The 18,543-nt window shown below is 49.5% G+C and overlaps 1 protein-coding gene and 1 non-coding gene across 2 annotated transcripts; both read left to right on the top strand.

The window, feature by feature from the left end:
* The first annotated feature begins 3,046 nt into the window (after positions 1 to 3,046).
* Positions 3,047 to 12,584, top strand: GPX5 (glutathione peroxidase 5). The gene is made up of 5 exons (XM_019437127.2): positions 3,047 to 3,835; positions 6,544 to 6,697; positions 9,472 to 9,589; positions 10,275 to 10,374; positions 11,602 to 12,584. Exons 1-5 carry the CDS (start codon positions 3,746 to 3,748, stop codon positions 11,806 to 11,808), a joined length of 669 nt encoding a protein of 222 aa, XP_019292672.1. The 5' UTR covers positions 3,047 to 3,745; the 3' UTR covers positions 11,809 to 12,584.
* Positions 12,585 to 18,063: 5,479 nt separating this feature from the next.
* TRNAI-UAU (transfer RNA isoleucine (anticodon UAU)) lies at positions 18,064 to 18,156 on the top strand. Its single transcript is given in 2 exon segments — positions 18,064 to 18,101; positions 18,121 to 18,156. It is a non-coding gene; the product is annotated as a tRNA-Ile (tRNA).
* The last annotated feature ends 387 nt before the right edge of the window (positions 18,157 to 18,543 follow it).

Here is an 18,543-nt window from a genome sequence, read left to right as displayed (position 1 = left end):
TTCCCTAGCAACACCAGCCCCTCAAGGTCCTGGAAACCCTGCTTCCAAAATTCCTGGCAGACTTACTCTACCCCTGACCCCCTCCCAACCTGAGGGTACATAATCAGTTATCTGTCAGGACAGCTCTTCCTGCCCACAGGTCCTGTCCCTGTGCTTTAATAAAATCACCTTTTTGCACCAAAGATGTCTTCAAGAATTCTTTCTTGGCCGTTGGCTCTGGACCACCCCACCATCACCTTAAAACTTCATCATTGTGTATTAAATATCATGGATTACGGGCAAGGTGTAGGATTTTTAAAGTCAGAAAGTGAGAAGAGTTTATGGTTCAGTTTAGGTCTGGACAGGTTTCCAGCCTTAACTCTATGGCTCAGGTTACAAACGTTTCCACCTAAAATCTTGTTTGGTAAAATCTGATAAAATTGCATCCTTGTCCTCTAGGTGGGAAGAAACAGAGATAATTTGGGGGGGGGGGGTGGAATCCCAAAGTACTCGGAATAATTGACCTCCAAGTTCAAGAATATAAGTGCAAAGAGGTGTGTTTTAGAGTTCAAGAATATAAGTGCAAAGAGGTGTGTTTTAGAGACTGGATGGATTCGGCTGGTGCGAAGTCAGGGGATCGCAGGAAGGGGTGCTGGGAAGGAGGCTGGGAGCCTGTCCAGATAGGCGTGGTGCACGCTGGAGAGGCTGGGTTTGATGCTGTGCTCAACTGGCCCTACTGGCCCTATCGGGGGAGGGGGGTCGCCAGGCGGGGGTCCGCAGGAAGTGAAGAACCTGGAAGAGAGAAGACAAGAGGGGGGTTATTTGCACCTTCCGGAAAGGCAACAACAGGGACTGGATAAGCGGCTCCAGTGGATGGAAGAGGAGGAGGCAGCGGTGCTGGAACGGGCAGGTGGACCGGGACGCCATGGTGACAGGAAGTGCCCTCCCACCGTGGAGCCCAAGCCCTGGAAATTTCTCTTCTCCCGGACAGAATTCTCAAACAGTGGAGATTTTAGGCCGCTTAGTCCCACCACTGAGTCAGAGTTTATGATGAAATGTCTTCTGCTCTCGAGTCATTGAGCAAGGAGAAAATAGTGAAGAGAGCAAGGAATTGATAACAGCAATGGAGGAGCAGTGCACAATTTCCCATGACTTTGGGGAAACTGAATTTTCTACTTGCGCATCGGTTTCTTACTCAGTTGAGTCAACACTGGATGTTTACCTTGGCCAGGTCATGTTTAGACTTTGAATGAATCATCTCCTCTACTTTTTTTTTCAAATTAGCTCTGTAAACTTTGTATTATTCTCCCAACTTCATAAACAAAGAGCAGAGGCACACAGGGCAACTTGCCCAAAGTCACACAGCTTGGGAAGGATAAAGGAATGGAAAACATTGGTAAGTAACAAAAACGTTATTTTTGAGGCTTTATATTTTAATGTCCATCGTTCTTGAGCTGAGACAGAGGCCGCGGGGGGCAGGTGTCAGGTCAGCTGTCCGGAGGTTCACACGGCAGGAAACCGGGCTGTGGGAGCTTTGGGGCTGGGTCAGAGGTCATTGTTTTGGGCTCCCCCCCACCATCCCCCAGCAGATTAGAGGCCTTGGAGGAGAGATGAGGAATCTGGGATAACAAAAGCGTCTGTTTTCCAAGAGAGCTCAGGAATGCCCAGACTCAAAGAACTGAGCCCCATCAGACTTGGAGGCGGAGGCTGCCCTTTGTGTGGACCTGGAGGGGGGGTGGTGACAGGCTGGCAGAGAGGACTTCCCACTGGAGGCGGGGGCGGGTAGAAGAGAGAGCTGCCCATAGACCCTCTGTGGGGAAGGCTGTGGGAAGAGAGGTGTGGGGAGAATCCGGAGGGCCCGACGTCTCCCTGTTAGTCCTGGAGGGCCAGCCCAGACGCTCGCCCTTGGAATTCAAAGCCAACCTGCACGAACCTTCACCTTGTCTCAGTCATTTGGCTTCCTGTCGTCTGGGGCCCCGACCTGCCAGTCTGCACGATCGATTTTTTCCTTGCCCATCCTCCCGAGAGCCGGAAAATAGGGGTGGATTGGAGACAAGAAAAAAAACATTTTAAATTAATATAATAAGACAATCAGTGCACAGCCTGATGATAAAGTGCCATGAATGTAAGAGTTTGATGAACTCAACCACTTGATTCTGCTGTCCAAAGGCGGGGGGTGGGGGGGGTGGGGGGAAGTGAGTGGGTTTTTTTAAGCTTTAAGGGGCTAGTAATCTGATGAGGAATGTGCAAGTTTTTTCCAGGATTACAAACCATAGGAATAGGAAACCTATTTTAGCCATGGGGATGGGGGGTTGGAGAATGTGGTTTGGAAATCGAGGCTGTAAATAATCTACAGAACAAGAGGGGGCTTTGCAAGGACAAGCAGCTGTGAATTGAGGAGTGTGACTCACTCAGGCCTCAGCACCTGGGATCCAGAAGTGCACCGTACTGTACACGAGAGGGACAAGGAGGCTGGGAGGCCTCCGGGGAGGTGGGGTGCGGTTAAATGGGGTGCGGTTAAATATGTTACTGAAGCGGGGTGTCCAGCAATATCCAGGCCTGTATCCCTCACCCAGTCCCGATTTTAGCAGAGACTATTGAGCAGTTGGGAACTCGATAAACCAAGAGCTGCTGGCTGAGAGGCAAAGCGGTTTTATTCGTGCCTTATTACCATTTTCCTTCTCAGGCCCTGGGGCTTCCAGGAGATTAAGAGCACTTTTTTTTTTTTTTTTTAATTTATTTTTGGGACAGAGAGAGACAGAGCATGAACGGGGGAGGGGCAGAGAGAGAGGGAGACACAGAATCGGAAACAGGCTCCAGGCTCGGAGCCATCAACCCAGAGCCTGACGCGGGGCTCGAACTCACAGACCGCGAGATCGTGACCTGGCTGAAGTCGGACGTTTAACCGACTGCGCCACCCAGGCGCCCCAAGAGCACTTTTAAAAGAAGCGCATTCAGAATGGTAGGTTCTCCTCCAGAAAACTGGCAGCCGCTGGCGGTTCCCTCCCCCGTCTGGTGTGCAACCCCCCCCCCCCCGCCCCCACATACCAGACCGACGACAGCCAGGCGGGTGCCTCCGCGCCTTTTAACTGTGGCCAATCTGATAAACACAGAATGCATCTGTTCTTATTTATACGTCTTTGATTATTGGTGAAGGAGAACGTTGTATCCCAGCACAGACGCCATTTGGTTTACTGCCTGGCGCCCATGTGTCTGTTGGGCTGCTTGTTTTTTCTTACTGATTTGGGAGCGCTTGAAGGCAGGTGTATCATGAGATATTAATGTGCTTCCTTCACATTTATTGCAAATATTTTTCCTCCCTCAGGGCCGGTTTCCTTCCACCTCTCTTAGAGAGGCCCTCGGTGGTCCACAAATCATGATACCCCGAATGGTATGTGGGGGTCTGTGTGGTCCTGTTTCCAGTGACTTTACTGCAAGGCTGGGGAGGCTCTCTCTGCATCTGGACACTACCCTCCACTCAGCTAAAGCAGACAGTAATCTTCAAGGACCATGGGCCCTTGCCCTCACCTTTTCATAATTCTGCCAGAATTTATATGAGTCCCAGACCCTCATCGCACTGGTGAGCACTGAGTGCACGTGGGGGTGTGTGTGGGTGAGGATGTGGTTTAAATTCTACATCCCCGCTTAATGCTCCAGAAACCCTTGCCGTCTTGCGACTGGCCTGCACGGGCTTGGCCAGTGTGTCAAAAGGCTGCCAGAGTGCGGGAGATCCCAGCTTCCAAGACCAGAACCTCACACACGAGGCATGATGGCACAGTTACCGGCCTCCTCCCTCTTCCCTCTTCTGCTAGTCGGCGTCACGTGCATGAATCCCAAGCCCCCAGAGAAGGTGAAGGTGAGTGAACTCCAGAGGGGGTGGGGCGGGGCTCCAAGGTAGAGTCACCCTTCTGTCCTTCTGTCCTGCGTCAGTCATTCTTGCAAGACTCCCACCTCCGCTTGCTTTCTTCTTGTGCTTTCCATTAACCTTTCTTTTCTTCTTGCCTCTTCTTCAGTCCTATAAACGGTGTTCCTTGAGCCGAATCTAGGTAGGGAAGAGGCTCCTTACTGTGGTCCTTGCTCCTCTCCATCCCCCTTTAGGGTCGCCTGGATACCCTTCCAGCCACGTCAGGAAAGGCCTCAGCTGGGCCCCAGGCAAGGCTGGCGCGGGCATCACAGTGGGCGGCAGGGTTTGGGGGAGACCGTGGGCTAAGTCCTCTCAGTGGGATGCCCACGAAGAGGAGGAAAGAATCAGTGTGGAAGTTTTACAGATGGATAAAGTCACAGAGCTACCAGAGAAGCATAAGTCACGTACAGAAATAACTGGAGGACTGAAGCAACTGAATTTGGAATCAAGTCTTGGATTCTGGCCTCAGTCTAGTCCCATTTCATGGCTCCGTTGCCTTATTGAGACGTGTGTGTGTGTGTGTGTGTGTGTGTGTGTGTGGCAGTGGGAGGACAGCTCAGGGATGATAGCTGGGATCTAGGTGACTTGGAGGCAGAATGGGATCATGAAGTGAGAGGCGAGCAAACTCTCGTCCTTAGCGGGGGGATCACTTTTGGTCACCCTTCACCTCTGGCAGCCTCTGCCATCTCATTATGAAGTCGTGGGTGACAGTGTCTACCTTGTGGGTGGGTGAACAGTAATTATGACACGTGCGATGTGCTCAGTAAAAGGCAGCTCTGGAAAGATCTTCCTACTGCTCTGAAATTGACCAGAGAACGCTCTACTTTTGAGACTTGATGTGCTTTTCTGTCACTGCGTGCTGCCTGGTTGGGTATGAAGGCCCTGGACCCCGGGCTGTAGAATTTGCTCAATGAAAAGCTGAGTCTGGAGGTAGAGGAGACCTGTCATGTGGACTTAGATACGTTGGAAGCAGCACTGAGCTTCAGCAGTAAGTACCGCAAAGGGCTCTCCAGGCCCAGAGTCTCTCAATCCCCACACCCTGGTACCCAACATGATTGTCATTGATTTTCACTGCGGTAGCAAAGGGGGAAGAAGACAAATCATGAAAAATGTTCAGCTAAGCACCGGCACCATGGACATGGAGATCGATGCTTTCACACAACATTCTCAGTTTTGCTGGCCTGCGTGTCTCTGTGCACTTAGGGGAAAGCGCAGAGGCCTGCTTAGAGGAGGCAGCCTTCTGACCAGGGGCAGGGACTGAGGCCCGCAGCCCGGTGTGCTAGCGAGAGCAGCAGCCGGCCAAGAAGGTTGGAGAAAGTCCGGTTTTGTTTGTGTGGCATCAGGACCGGTGCTGGCTGGCTGGCTGGCTGGTTAAAATCCTTTCTAGTCCCTTGGATTTCCAGGGAGTCTGGGTTAATCCTACTTTAAATCTGGACCTTCCTTATCGCATTTCGTCCTTCTCCCCTTTCTCTGACCGGTTCCTCTCTGCCTTTGTCTCACCATGAGGCTTGGTAGCTTCCTTTTCACACTCCCTGGATTCTGTGAGGCTGTGCTGATGAGCACTGTGGAGTCCAGACCCTTTGGGTCCCTCGTGGACTCTACAAGAATAGAGTGGGGGAAGAATAAGGCGAGATCTGCCTTGTAGAGGAATTGAACCTAAAATCAGGCAGCGAGAATGTCATGTACAAAGTATTTCTGTCATATGGAACTTATTTGTGTCACATAGAATCCTGCTCAAGTATGCTCAGAAGATCCGGGGAGGAACAGGACAGACGGAGCCAGTGATGAAGGCGAGAATTCGATTCCTAGAGCACCATGCGGTGGGGGGCTGATTATGTGAGAGCAGCTGCTGCTGGACAGATGTTCGCGGCACCAGCGGGTGGTCTTGGGCTCTCGCTGTCCTCTACTGGGAGCTACAGAAGGAGCATCACGGTGGTGGCTTGTGAAACCATCACACGAGTAAGAGAGACGTGAGGGACAGAAGTATCCCAAGCAGGGCTGATGTTAGCTTCTAGAAGGTAAAACCTGGAAGGCCGCTTGAAGAGCTGGTGGGAATCTAGATGAATGTCTTCGTCTTACCCGCAGGGGAACTGAGGGTCAAGGATGAGAACGGCCCAGGTTCACAGGGAACTGGGGAGCAGAGCTGGCTTTGGATCCCCAGGCCGGAGTTCCTTCCACACCACGCTGATGCGTGGAGCAAGCAGTCGGGAGGCCTCGGGAAAGTTACAGAAGTGACCAGGCCGTCCTCAGATACATAAGCCATCCCACACCTGCCCTTTGTGGGAGAGTCTAGGCGGGACACCTTCAGTCCAGAACCAGCAAGAAGCCTCATTTCCACAGAAGCACAAAGGGCAGTGAGCTTTTCTCTCTGGCCTCCCTTACTTGGTGAATCTCTGCTCTTTTCATCTCATCCTGGCACGTTTCCCGGCGCCCTACCTCTGCCAGGATGACGGGAGGGGACATGACTGCCTGCTGCTCAAACACCATTGGCTGTCCAGTCACAAGACAGAAGTTTCCATCGTGTCGTGGACGCCTCAGACAAGCCCTGTTTGTTTGCTGGTTTGTTTTCGGTTAATGCAGCCGTTACCGTTTGAGGGCGCTGACAGATTTCACAGGTGTTGGGAACCGTTACTAATATTATCCTTTTAAAAATCTTCCAGATGGATTGCTACAAAGATGTGAAAGGCACCATCTACGAATATGACGCCCTCACTCTTAACGGAAAGGAACACGTTCACTTCAAGCAGTACGCGGGCAAGCACGTCCTTTTCGTCAACGTGGCCACCTACTGCGGTCTGACGGCTCAGTATCCTGGTAAGAATTCAGAGCCACTGTCCTTGGGATCACAGTTTCCTGCTCAGCATATTCTGAATCATAAGTAGAATTACGTTCTAATTACGCCTTGAAGTAAATCCTCACGACCCAGTGATTTCATTCCCTCATGTCAGGAGCCAGCAAGCAATGGCCCACGGGTCAAATGTGGTCAGCCTGCTTCTGTGAACAAAGTTTTATTGGGACACAGCCATGCCCATGTGCGTCCATACTGTCCGTGGCTGATTTACGCCTCAAGGCCGAGTTGAGTAGTTGATGATAATAGGGATGGAGACCATCCGGCTTGCAGAGTCTAAGGTGTCCACTGTCTTTATACAAAGTTTGCTGAGCCCTTCCCTACGTCCTGCCTCTGCTTTGCTCCTGAGATTTCCGGGAGAATAGCGTATATCTGAGGACTCGGGGCCTCGGTGCAGATTCCAGAAGTCTTGGTAAATACGAGACAGCATTGATGTTTTTGAGACTTTTCCAGGGTAACTTGCGAAGGCAGAGGCGGCGGGGACGGGCTGCAGCTGTGTCTGTCCGGAGAGCTGGCCCAGCAGGTGGGGATAGAGGCGAGTCGTCCGGCTGCACCTCAGGGTCTCCTGGACGTGGTTTCCCCGTCTCTGTGCGTTACTCGGGGAGCGATTTCATCTTTCTCGTATCTTCGGCCATGTGGTTTCGAAGCCGGTGAATAATGAACAGGAGAGGCACTTCTTATGTTTGAAGTAATAAGAGTTTCATTTTTTTGTTGTTTTTGATTATGTTGTGTTTTGAATAGGTAACATGTTCACAAGGCTCACAAATTATAGGAACCAAGTCTAGACTGAGAAGAAGTCTTTCCAGCTCCTTGTCCCCCTCTCTCTAGATGACCGGTGTTATGTTTACAGAATTCGCAAATTCTTTTTTCTGCCCCCCCCATTGTAACATAATGTAAATACTGCTTGTCACTTTGCTTTTTGTTTTAATGAAGTACTTTATTTATTTATTTATTTTAAGTAGGCCCCATGTCCAATGTGGGGCTTGAACTCACAAGCCTGAGATTGAGAGTCACCCACTCTACTGACTGAGCCAACCAGGCATCCCACTAAAGTACTTCAGAGTTCAGACCACCTCCTCATTCTTTTTAAAGACTTTTTAAAGACACTCTATTGGACCATAATTCATTTTACCAGTTTACGGTGACTTTAAAAATTCATGTATTCAGTTCCCACTCTGTACAGAACAGACAAGGAAACTGAGGAATAGTTTCCCAAGGACTGAAAGATGGGATTCCTAATTTATTGTCTCTTTCCCAGAGCAAGTGATCATGTACGATGACTGAAGACAGGTAGGAAGGATGCGGGGAGAGGTACTGGGGAACCGTATGGAATCAGGAAGCCAATCTCTAGTTCGTAAAGAAAAAGGAAAGAAGAAAGAAAAGAAAAGGAAAGGAAAGAAGAAAGGAAGGAGGGAGGGAGGAAAGAAAAGGACTAAGAGGAGGCTCCTGTTGACCAGTTGGTTGTGGAGAATCTTCGTGGGACCGGCTAGTGTCTGTCAGGGCACTGAAACCATCTAGCCCAGAAAGGGTTAACAAAGAAGCTGATGACAAAAATCTGAGCAAAGGATGGGAAGACAGTGGAAGGAGGCAGGTGCAGGCTTGTGTGTTCCGGCATGTTGGTGAGGACTGACGTAGAACATCCTGAGGATGTTGAAGAACACCGGGAAGCTGGGCTTGGAGTTTCTCTGGCTCTCTCTGCCCATCAGGTCTATTTCCTGCTCCACCCAGGGGACCCAGTCTGTACAGAGGAGAGAAGCCCATTATCGTCGTCTGTGTCTTTTTCTTAAAAAAAGAAAGAAAAAGAAAGAAAGAGAGAAAGAAGGAAAGATTGGGGCACCTGGGTGAGCCTCTTGACTTTGGCTCAGGTCATGATCTCTTGGCTCGTGGGCTCAAGCTCTGCATCGGGCTCTGTGCTGCCAGCTCAGAGCCCGGAGCCTGCTTCGGATTCTGTGTCTCCCTCTCTCTCTGCCCCTCCCCTGCTCATACTCTATGTCTCTCTGTCTCTCAAAAATAAACATTAAAATTAAAAAAGAAAGAAAGAAAGAAAGATTCAGTCCTGCAATTAACCAACCAGGGAAGGCAAACACTTTTTTTAGTTGTGGTTAACAAAAGATATAACATAAAATTTACACTTGTAACCATTTCCAAGTTGTACTGACCAGTAGTGTTAAGCGTGTTCACACTCACAGATCTGGAGACAAACCTCCAGAACTTTTTCATCCTGCCAGACTGAAACCGAACCCATTAAGTAACCCCTGCATGCACTGTCCATAAGCAGTCACACCTGTCACAGTCCATAGTAGCCTGGTGAGGTTTTGAAGAGTGAAGATGACTGGGGGCCAACTCAGAAGGAGGGCCAGAGAATTCTCTGGGATGGGACCTGGGCATCCCTGCTTTTCAGGAAGGGCCCTCTGCTGATCCTGATGTGCCACAGATTGGGGAAATATTACCCTATAATAAAATTATTACAAATAATAAAATATTTATTATAAATAATAAAATTATTATAATATAATAAAATATTACCCTATAATAAAAGCCCAATAAAGGGCTTTTGAATGCGTGTCTGGAGCTCCAGCACGTGACTCCAGCCCTGTCACTAAAGGTCTTTCCAGCTAGAGACTTTTCCTTCCCTGAGCCTCTGTCTCCTTCTCTGTAAAATGGGTGGCTCCATAGATGTTTCTCTACACAAGGCAGAGTCTCCGGCCAGGCCACCAGACGGTCTCTTCTCTTCCCACAGAACTGAACGCACTTCAGGACGAGCTGAAGCCCTGGGGCCTGGTCGTGCTGGGCTTTCCCTGCAACCAGTTTGGGAACCAGGAACCAGGAGAGAACTCGGAGATCCTTCCGGGGCTGAAGTGAGTGCCTGCTTGGGCCCCCAGGAGGCCTCTGCCCACCTTTCTTCAGTCTGCGGGGCATGTTCACACGAGGCTTCCTGGGTCGGGGGTGGGTCACACCGACATCAACTTTGTCCTCCCCTGACGTGGGTCTGGCGGTATCTGGACACTCTCCTTCTCCCTGGGAGTGAGGTCTGGACGGACCGCAGAGGAGCAGGACCGCAGAAGGAGCCGGAACGGAAGCAGTGCAGGGGCACAGGCTCAGGTTGTGGAACAGAGACAAGTGACATGAATCAGGGAGCCTGATGTAAATAAAGAATGGCCTTATTAAAAAAAAAAAAAAAAAAAAAAAAAAAAAAAAAAAAGAGGTTAGAGTGGGAGAGAGCCAAAGCATAAGAAACTCTTAGAAACTGAGAACAAACTGAGGGCTGATGGGGGGTGGGAGGGAGGGGAGGGTGGGTGATAGGTATTGAGGAGGGCACCTTTTGGGATGAGTACTGGGTGTTGTATGGAAACCAATTTGACAATAAATTTCATATATTGAAAAATAATAATAATAAAAAAAAAAAGAATGGCCTTATTTCCCCGGGCCCTGTTTTCTGTATCTGCCCTTCTTCCTGCCCTTCCCATGACCCCCAGCCCCGGGGCCCCCCACAGCCTTCTCTCCTACACTCTGGAGCTCTCTGGCAACTGTGAGTCATTGCAGGTATGTGCGTCCAGGGAGAGGATATGTACCGAACTTCCAGCTTTTTGAGAAAGGGGATGTGAATGGCAAAACAGAACAGAAAGTCTTCAGCTTCTTGAAGGTGAGTGAGTTACTGACCCAAACCTCTTCTTCCCTCTTCCCTTCCTTACAACCGATGTGGTGGAAAAGGGTCTCATGCCCGCAAACGGGATGAGATGTTTGCAAGAGATCTCCAGCTCAGCAGAGGGATCGGGGTTTCGTTTGTCCATTTATGAAGCTCTGGCTTTGGTGACGGAGAGCGCTGTGTAGAACGACAGTGTTTCCGAGGACCAGCCTGCGTGGTGAATTCATTCATTCAAGGTACATTTGCGGAGTCTCAGGCAGTTTCCTAAACAATACGGATAAAAAGAAGACACAGTCCCTACTCCTTGATGGGTTAGTATTGGAGAGGGAGACGTAGAAATCAACAGGTTAATAAGTGCCTTTGGTAAAACGCTGACTTTTAGGTACAGAGAACTGGAGGCCACTTTTAGGCAGCGCCGGCTCACGTCGCGATTTTTATACGCTCTCAGCAAATGGAAGAAAACAAGACAGTGTAAGGATGGTTTCGGAAACTCAACTGACTTACAGCGTTTCCCGTTAGTCTCAGATCAGGACGTATATAGAATTTATTCTTACGGTAACCTTTTTTAAATTAAATGATGAAGTGATGATGTTTCTGAAAGGTTTTGTTATTTGATGAAACAAAATGTGGAACTCCATGTTGGTCCCAAAGATATTTGTGAGATGCTTCTGGTCCAGGAACCCTGAGACCTGGAGAAGCACATTCTAATCTAAGCCATTCACTTTGCAGAACAGGAAACTGACAGCCACAGAGGTGACGTGTCTTACCCACAGCAGCATGGCTGTGTGATCACAGGGTCACCGGGGGGCAGGAGGAGGGAACAGACTGTTCCTGTAATACCGACAGCCATCTTTAAAAAAAATTTTTTTTTTAAACATTTATTTATTTTTGAGACAGAGAGAGAGAGAGCATGAACAGGGGAGGGTCAGAGAAAGAGGGAGACACAGAATCCGAAACAGGCTCCAGGTTCTGAGCTGTCAGCACAGAGCCTGATGCGGGGCTTGAACCCACAGACTGTGAGATCATGACCTGAGCTGAAGTTGGACGCTTAACCCACTGAGCCACCCAAGCGCCCCCCGACAGCTCTCTTGATGGTTGCCATGGTGGCAATCAGAGTTGTTGAGAATCACAGGAAATCAGAGTATCTAGGCATGGGAGGGGCGGATTCCCCGTGGGGGAAAGTAGCAGGAATGATGCTGTTTCTCTGTTCCTTCTCTGCTCCAGCTCTCCTGCCCTCACCCCTCTGAGGTGCTGGGCTCTTCCAGACACATATCCTGGGAGCCGGTAAAGGTCCACGACATCCGCTGGAACTTTGAGAAGTTCCTGGTGGGGCCCAACGGGGTCCCTGTCATGCGCTGGTTCCACCAGGCTCCCATCAGCACCGTCAGATCGGACATCCTGGAGTACCTGAAGCAGCTAAAAACGAAATAGGAATCCCGTGTGTGGGGCGGGAGCCATCCTGCTTCTTACCTGAAGACGTTTTTAGAAAATTCCGTGTTTCACTACGCTGTCTTCCTAAATGGCCTCCACTCGACTCAATCACTCTATCCTGCCGAAGTTCCCCCTCCCTACCAAGTAGGTTGATGCTCAGAAGGCTGCTGCTGTTTCTCCTTGTAAGAGTACGGACGTGGGAGAAGCACAAAACACTGGAAACCCTACATCCTCAGACGCCTGTTACAGATGGCATCACTCCTATCCGTCAAGGGAAAATCAGCCTTCCGTGAGGATGGGTCAGTCTGCCACAATATCCTGGAGAAGTGCGTTCCTAGACACCACGTTGCCCCTGCTCTCTCCACCCGACAGGTGTAGAAAGAACAGTGGGGTGGTAGCCACACAGTCTGGGTTCCACCTCATAACGTTTTCCCTCCCCTAAGGACAAACACGCATTGTCAGTTCCCAAGTCTTTTCAGATCATCGTTCACCCGTGACACCCACCGTCCCACATGCACACCGACCTGTCATTCTGGTTTAGGAGCCCTGGGGTGGAGTGGGAGCAGGGGACTGCCTCGCATGAAGGGAGGGGCATCTCCAGAGCCTCCCTCTCACTTAGATCCTACAGAAACTTTCCTAGGGTCTGACCTCTAGTGACTCAGGCTACGACACCCGGGCCAGGCACCCTTGGAAGGATGGGCTTTCCTCTCTCCACCCTACGTTCCTCAGCATCACAGCCAGCCCTGTCCTGTCCCAATAAAATGTTTTCTGCAGCACCTGGCATCACTGTGGTGGTTTTTATACCTTGTCCTGTGCTCAAACTTGTCTCCTTTCTCTGTTCTTTCTCACTGTAACTACCAGAGATGGTGTGTTTCCCAAATTACCTTAACCCCTTGCCTAGAAGGAACTGTCCTCCCAGATCCTTGGAAGGTTGCCACCTGGTGGCTCTGAACTGTCACCCCTGATTAGGAGTTGTCTCAGGTCAAAGCCATGTCCCCTTTCCAGGGGCAGCTTGTATCCAATTACAGTCAGCGGAGGGTATAAAAGGCAAGACCTGACTTCCCAACTTGGGACAGCTCTGAAGGGCCCGTCCTAGCTGCGGAGACCCCCAAGGGTCTGATGCCTTTGTGTTGACCCTGAAGTAGTGTTCCAGTAAACTCTGAATGCAGATCTCCATCTTTGAGTCCCTACAGGTAACCAAAGGGGATCTGAGACATAAGATGCTAAAATGAGAGTTAATAAATTTTTTTTCTAGTCTTTACTTGCTTTTGAGACAGAGCAAGACAGAGCATGAGCAGGGGAGGTGCAGAGAGAGGGAGACACAGAAGCCGAAGCAGGCTCCAGGCTCTGAGCCCGATGCAGGGCTCAAACTCACAAACCATGAGATCATGACCTGAGCCGAAGTTGGATGCTCAACAGACTGAGTCACCTAGGTGCCCCATATATATACATATATAGATATATATATATGTATAGATAGATAGATAGATAGATGATAGATGAGAGTTTTGAAGCTGAACTGTCTGCTATCTGGCTGGCAGTGTGGGGGGTGGGGGGAGCACAAACAGCCAGAATACAGACCAGCAGGTGCAGTTTTTACAACTCTCACCAAACATGCACAAGGCGGTCACACTGGTAGCTCCACGCGCTGGTGAATGTGACGGATCAGGCACTTGAGAAATGTGAGAGAGTGGTACTTTTGAGGTGATAGTATTTTAAGGCAATTTTAAGGTTGTTCTGAGAAGAAATTGATGCTTCGGAGGGAGATGCTTAAAGGCTGAGGGTGACCTCTCACCAGATAAAGGCTAACTGTGAAAACCAGAGTGCCTCCCCAAGAGGAGATAAAGAACTTCTCATATCCTGCAACTCAAGAGCACAAAAGGCAAAGGTTCAGGTTCAAGACTTAATCGTAGGAATAGGAGGACTCCAAAGAAGGTTAAATCCTCAAACCAGATTATCTCCTATGCTCAAGTCACATGGCCTGGATTGGAAAAGAATAGAACCTTGAGGCATTGGATGGATACATCTGGTTGGATGCATTAGAACATCTAAATCCCCAGATTTCCCAAGACTCCTAGCCCTCCTTACTAAGGGTAAGCACATCCTTCTTGCTTGGTGATAATGCAGAGGCTGGTGCTCTGCCAAACACCCATTCAATATCCGCCCAAAAAGAATTAGATTCCAAGGGTTCCTGATCAAGGGGCATGAAACACAAAGTTAGCTGAAAGAGAGTTCATGGATATTGGAGCATTTTCACCAAGCGCAGAGGTTTTACACATTGGCAAGAACCAACACACCGTTAGGATTCTCCTGTTTGGACAAAGAAATGGCCCTCATCAACTGTGGTAGAAATGCCAGGACTATTGTGTCCAATGACAGAAAGGAGGGATCAAAAGCTCTGAAAAGTAATGCTGGAAAGTCACTGAAGACAAAGTATTGCAGGAGTTTGAAAACAAAAAAGAATGTGCAGGATCACAGAGAAGTGTGTGGTGAGTGTGGTTGATGAGAGATTCTGCTACAGAAGTGTCCTCGCTGTTAACGATGCGGATTATAGGGTCCTGAAATGACTCGGGCCAGAGATGGCGGCACTCATACATCAGAATCTGTGTGGGGGGTGGTGGGGGTGGGGGCAGGCAACTCTGTAGAGTGTCGGAGATGATTAATAGAACACGGCATCCCTAGAAGCAAGGGAGATGAACAGTCAACAAGGTATCATTGTCTGCATAATCAGAAGAACCTAGAATACATAACCAGTAGACTGAGGGCAGCAGCCCCAATTAAAAACAAAACCAGCATACCTTGCTCAGCTCTGATCTTGAACCAGAGGAAAAGCCAAGTCCTGAGGAAGTAGGACCCTGCAACAGCACCACGAATATAGAGAATATAATTTCCCCATTCCTTCCCTAAAGGGACTTGTGACCATTCACTCAGTAGCCATAAACTCAAGAAAGAGAAACACCCTTACATTTCAAGGACTGTTTTAAATAAGGTCCAACTTGACATTGATACTAGAAGGCCCACTGTGTCATCATGGCCCCTGGTTAGAATGGAGGCTACAGGGTCCAGGCAGCAAATGGAGTCCTGGCCCAGGGCTGGTTCATCCACTAAGGCCATGGATCCATGGGGCGGAAATTTCTCCTGTCCCCAAATGTACAATTAGAATGGTATTTGTGGGAGTTGGCGTAACCACTACATTGACTTCTTGGCATGTGGTCTAAGGAACTATCACAGTAGGAGAAGCCGAGAGGAAGGCCTGAGGCTGACTCCCCAGTTCCCAGCTGGGCCAGGAAATGAAGCCATTCAGGTGAATGGAAACCATCCTCCCAGGGACCGTGACAGATGGACCATAATGGATCCCTATAGTAGGGGATCCCTACTATATATTCAGGATCCCTATAGTATCTCCACTTAATGCACCAGTTTGTTCCCTACAAAGAGTAAAAGAAAGAGTCTGGAAAATGACAGTGGACTGCCTACCACGATCTACACCGAGGAATAGCCCTAATTGAAACCATTGCACCTAATGTGGTATCTTTGTTAGAAAACATTAATTTACACCCTGTGATTCTTTAAAGAAATATGTGGAAATGAGATTTAGTATGACCTTTTTTGGAATCATTAGTTTAAAAAAATCATCTGAACACCATAATAAAATCTTACCCTTGACTCATTACACTTTCTATACATCCCAACACTATCATCTTATCCCCAAACCTGGCTCAGAGAACATCTACATTTGTTTAGAGTTAAGGACATCGATCCTTTGGGAAGGGTCAGAGACTGACTTTTCAGCTAGGAAGGCCACATTCCTACTCAGAAGACAGTGTTTATGGTTTTGGGGTCAGAGACAAGAGGCGGACAATGGGTTGGTCAGACGTTTGGCCCTTCCCCAGGACCAAGTCCTGAGCTAGCTCTTTAGCTCAGGCTGGGCTACTCCCAGGAAGAGAAGACAAGGGATCAGAAGGAAAGACAGTCTCTGTTCTGGAGCGCTGGTCCTTACACTGTAAAATGTACCTCAGCACCAAATATTCTCTTCATCAGAAAACAGGGAAAGACATCCGGCAGCATTGATTAAACTGTGGTATATCAGTGGATGGACTGAACATTGTGCAAGTGCGTAATAACGTGGAGTAACAGGTCCAACCCAATAGCAAGGGCTATATAAGTGCTTCCTTTAGCTTGCCCATCGCTGGAAATAGTTTACGTTATAGTGCTAAATAAAAATAAAATAATACAGCAGGTCAGGAGCCGCCCCTGCCACCACCAACATGGAGACTTTGTACTGAGTCCTGTTCTTAGAGCTCAAATCTGCATTCCCCACCCCCCCCCCCCGCCCCCCACCGCTGCACCGGTGAAGCTGAAGACACCACCCTGGGTGCACGTGCTGTTGGCCATGACTGTGTACGCTCTGGTGGTTCTGTCTTACTTCCTCATCACCGGAAGAATAATTTATGGTGTTATTGCTGAACCTCCAAGTGTTGGCTGTGTGACAGATGAACATGGGTGTCAGAGACCAGTAGCTTTCCTGGCCTACGGGGTTAATGGACAATATGTTGTGGAAGGACTCGCATCCAGATTCCTGTTTAGAATGACGGACTCAGGTTTCACAATCCTGGACGGATCAAAGGCACCAAACATTCCCACACTCAGTAGATGTCTTCTTCTAACTCATTGGATTCGTCTGTGTCCTATTGAGTTTTGTCATGGCTAGAGTGTTCATGAGAAAGAAACTGCTGGGCTATCTGATGAGTTAAAATGCCTTTTGAGAAGAAATCAGTGGACATTGGATTGGCTCCTGTTAAAGTTTTAAAGGCTGTTCCAACCTTCTGGTGTGAAATGTGGAAAAGAATGGAAAGCAGCAGTGAAGTGAACCCTTCATCCACTGAGAATACAGGAGCATGTTCAAGCCTGAGCTGGAATGTCCTCTTGGTGTCAGAGAGACCAAACTCATCACAGTCCTTCTTCCTGCTGGACCATACTGATGTCCCAACCAGGTTAAGTGGCATCCCCTTTTTAGTTTTTCACTTATAATTTTTTTTAACATTTATTTATTTTTGAGAGAGAGACAGAGTGGGAGCAGGGGAGGGGCAGAGAGAGGGAGACACAGAATCTGAAGCAGGCTGCAGACTCTGAGCTGTCAGCACAGAGCTGATGTTGGGGCTCGAACTTACAAACCCTGAGATCGTGACCTGAGCCAGCCAGGTTCTCCTGTTTTTCATTTCTTAAAGAAAATATACTCATTTCTACAACTGTCATATTGAATAAAGTGATTACTTTTTTACAGTTCTTTTCACATTTTTTGGAGATAACACTTCTGACTTTTAAAAATTAATGTAAAATTGGAAAGCGAGATCCCATAAGTAGAGAGCTCTGGACGGATGGTCAGCTTTACCCATGGTGCTTTGCCTCTAAACAGAGTGTGTGACAGTTACTGCAGATATGTATGCAAGACTGTTTCCTGCACAATACTATGTACGAGAAGTGCAGAAATAATTTTACCAATTAAAAAATACATAAATGCATATATTATATAGTATGTATGTGGGTATGTATGAGTGTGTGTGTGTGTGTGTGTGTGTGTGTGTGTAGTTACAGCCTTGCCCACTCCAAAAATACTCCAAGGAAAACCTTCAGAGAACAAAGTCTGAAATGAGCTACAACACATGGAAACAATGGGTTTGTGTGTGAGACCTTAGAAAAATTCTCGCGGAATTATCACATTGTTTCCTGCATCTCCTTAGCCCGGGTTGCAGCTGTGCATTTGCAAAACAGTGTTTTTCCTGAAGGAAATATTAGCTCTCGAAGGTTTCGGGGTAGGAAAGTGTCTTAACATCGTGGGGTTAGAGCACAGGGGCGAGGGGTCGGGAGGACAGGTGTCCGGGCGCGGGAGGAAGGCCCGCGGGAACCCCCAGCTGGAAACGCAGGTGGAATTCGCTCCTGGGGGCGGAGCGGGGGGGAGGGGGGGGACTCCTCCGAGGGTACGGAGTCTGCGTCGCACGTGGCCGTTTGGACCGATGTGACCTGTCGTTCAAGTGCTTTCCAGTCCCAGCTTGGGTGTAGGGAAGCCGCGGGGACGAGAGCGGGGAACCGCGACCCTCAGCCTCCAGCTTCCGCGGCGACGGCGGCCCCGGGGATCCGGGACCGGGCTTCCGCCCGCGGCTGGAGGCCTCGCTCGCACGACCCGCTTCCGCAGCGGGCGCCGCCTTTGGCCGGAAGCATATATTAACGCCACCTCCGCGGCCCCACTCCCGCACGGCTCCAGTGGCGCAATCGGTTAGCGCGCGGTACTTATAAGACAGTGGCCGGTGGGCGATGCCGAGGTTGTGAGTTCGAGCCTCACCTGGAGCACTTTTACCGCGCCCGCTGCGGCGGCCCCTGCGAATTCTGGGGAGCGGTGGGGAGACCCTTGGGGGGGGGGTGCTGTCGAGCCGCTGTGACCTCATCCCCCGACAGCCTCCTGCAGGGCCAGCGCCCGCGTTTTTGCAGCCACCTCCTCCCGGCGGTCGCCAGGACAGCTGCTCACCGTCGCCAGACTCAGGCCCAGGCTCCACGTGCGCACAGAAATTATAAAACCACTGAAAAGTACTCCTATGTCTGATTTGTTAACTGCAGGAAATCAGGTTGTTTTTTTTAGTAAGTATTTCCGTGGAAAATCTGTCTTTGCACCCGTTCCCTGACCTTAGTTTCTCCGCGGCTCTGGGCTTGGGTGGGACGCTCGCCACGCGGGCCCGCGGG

The sequence above is a fragment of the Panthera pardus genome, unplaced genomic scaffold, assembly GCF_024362965.1.
Source record: "Panthera pardus isolate Hobbes unplaced genomic scaffold, ASM2436296v1 HiC_scaffold_17, whole genome shotgun sequence".
NCBI classification, from domain to species: domain Eukaryota; kingdom Metazoa; phylum Chordata; class Mammalia; order Carnivora; family Felidae; genus Panthera; species Panthera pardus.
The sequence above is the reverse complement of the archived record's forward strand: the minus strand, read 5'-3'. Positions and strand labels throughout refer to the sequence as shown.

What these genes read in the sequence shown, in the direction of transcription:
- GPX5 (XM_019437127.2), top strand. Translation starts at nt 3,746, where the DNA reads ATGATGGCACAGTTACCGGCCTCCTCCCTCTTCCCTCTTCTGCTAGTC. An exon ending in AGCCCCCAGAGAAGGTGAAG is followed by an intron (nt 3,836 to 6,543) that starts GTGAGTGAACTC and finishes AAAATCTTCCAG; the next exon opens with ATGGATTGCTACAAAGATGT. An exon ending in TCTGACGGCTCAGTATCCTG is followed by an intron (nt 6,698 to 9,471) that starts GTAAGAATTCAG and finishes CTCTTCCCACAG; the next exon opens with AACTGAACGCACTTCAGGAC.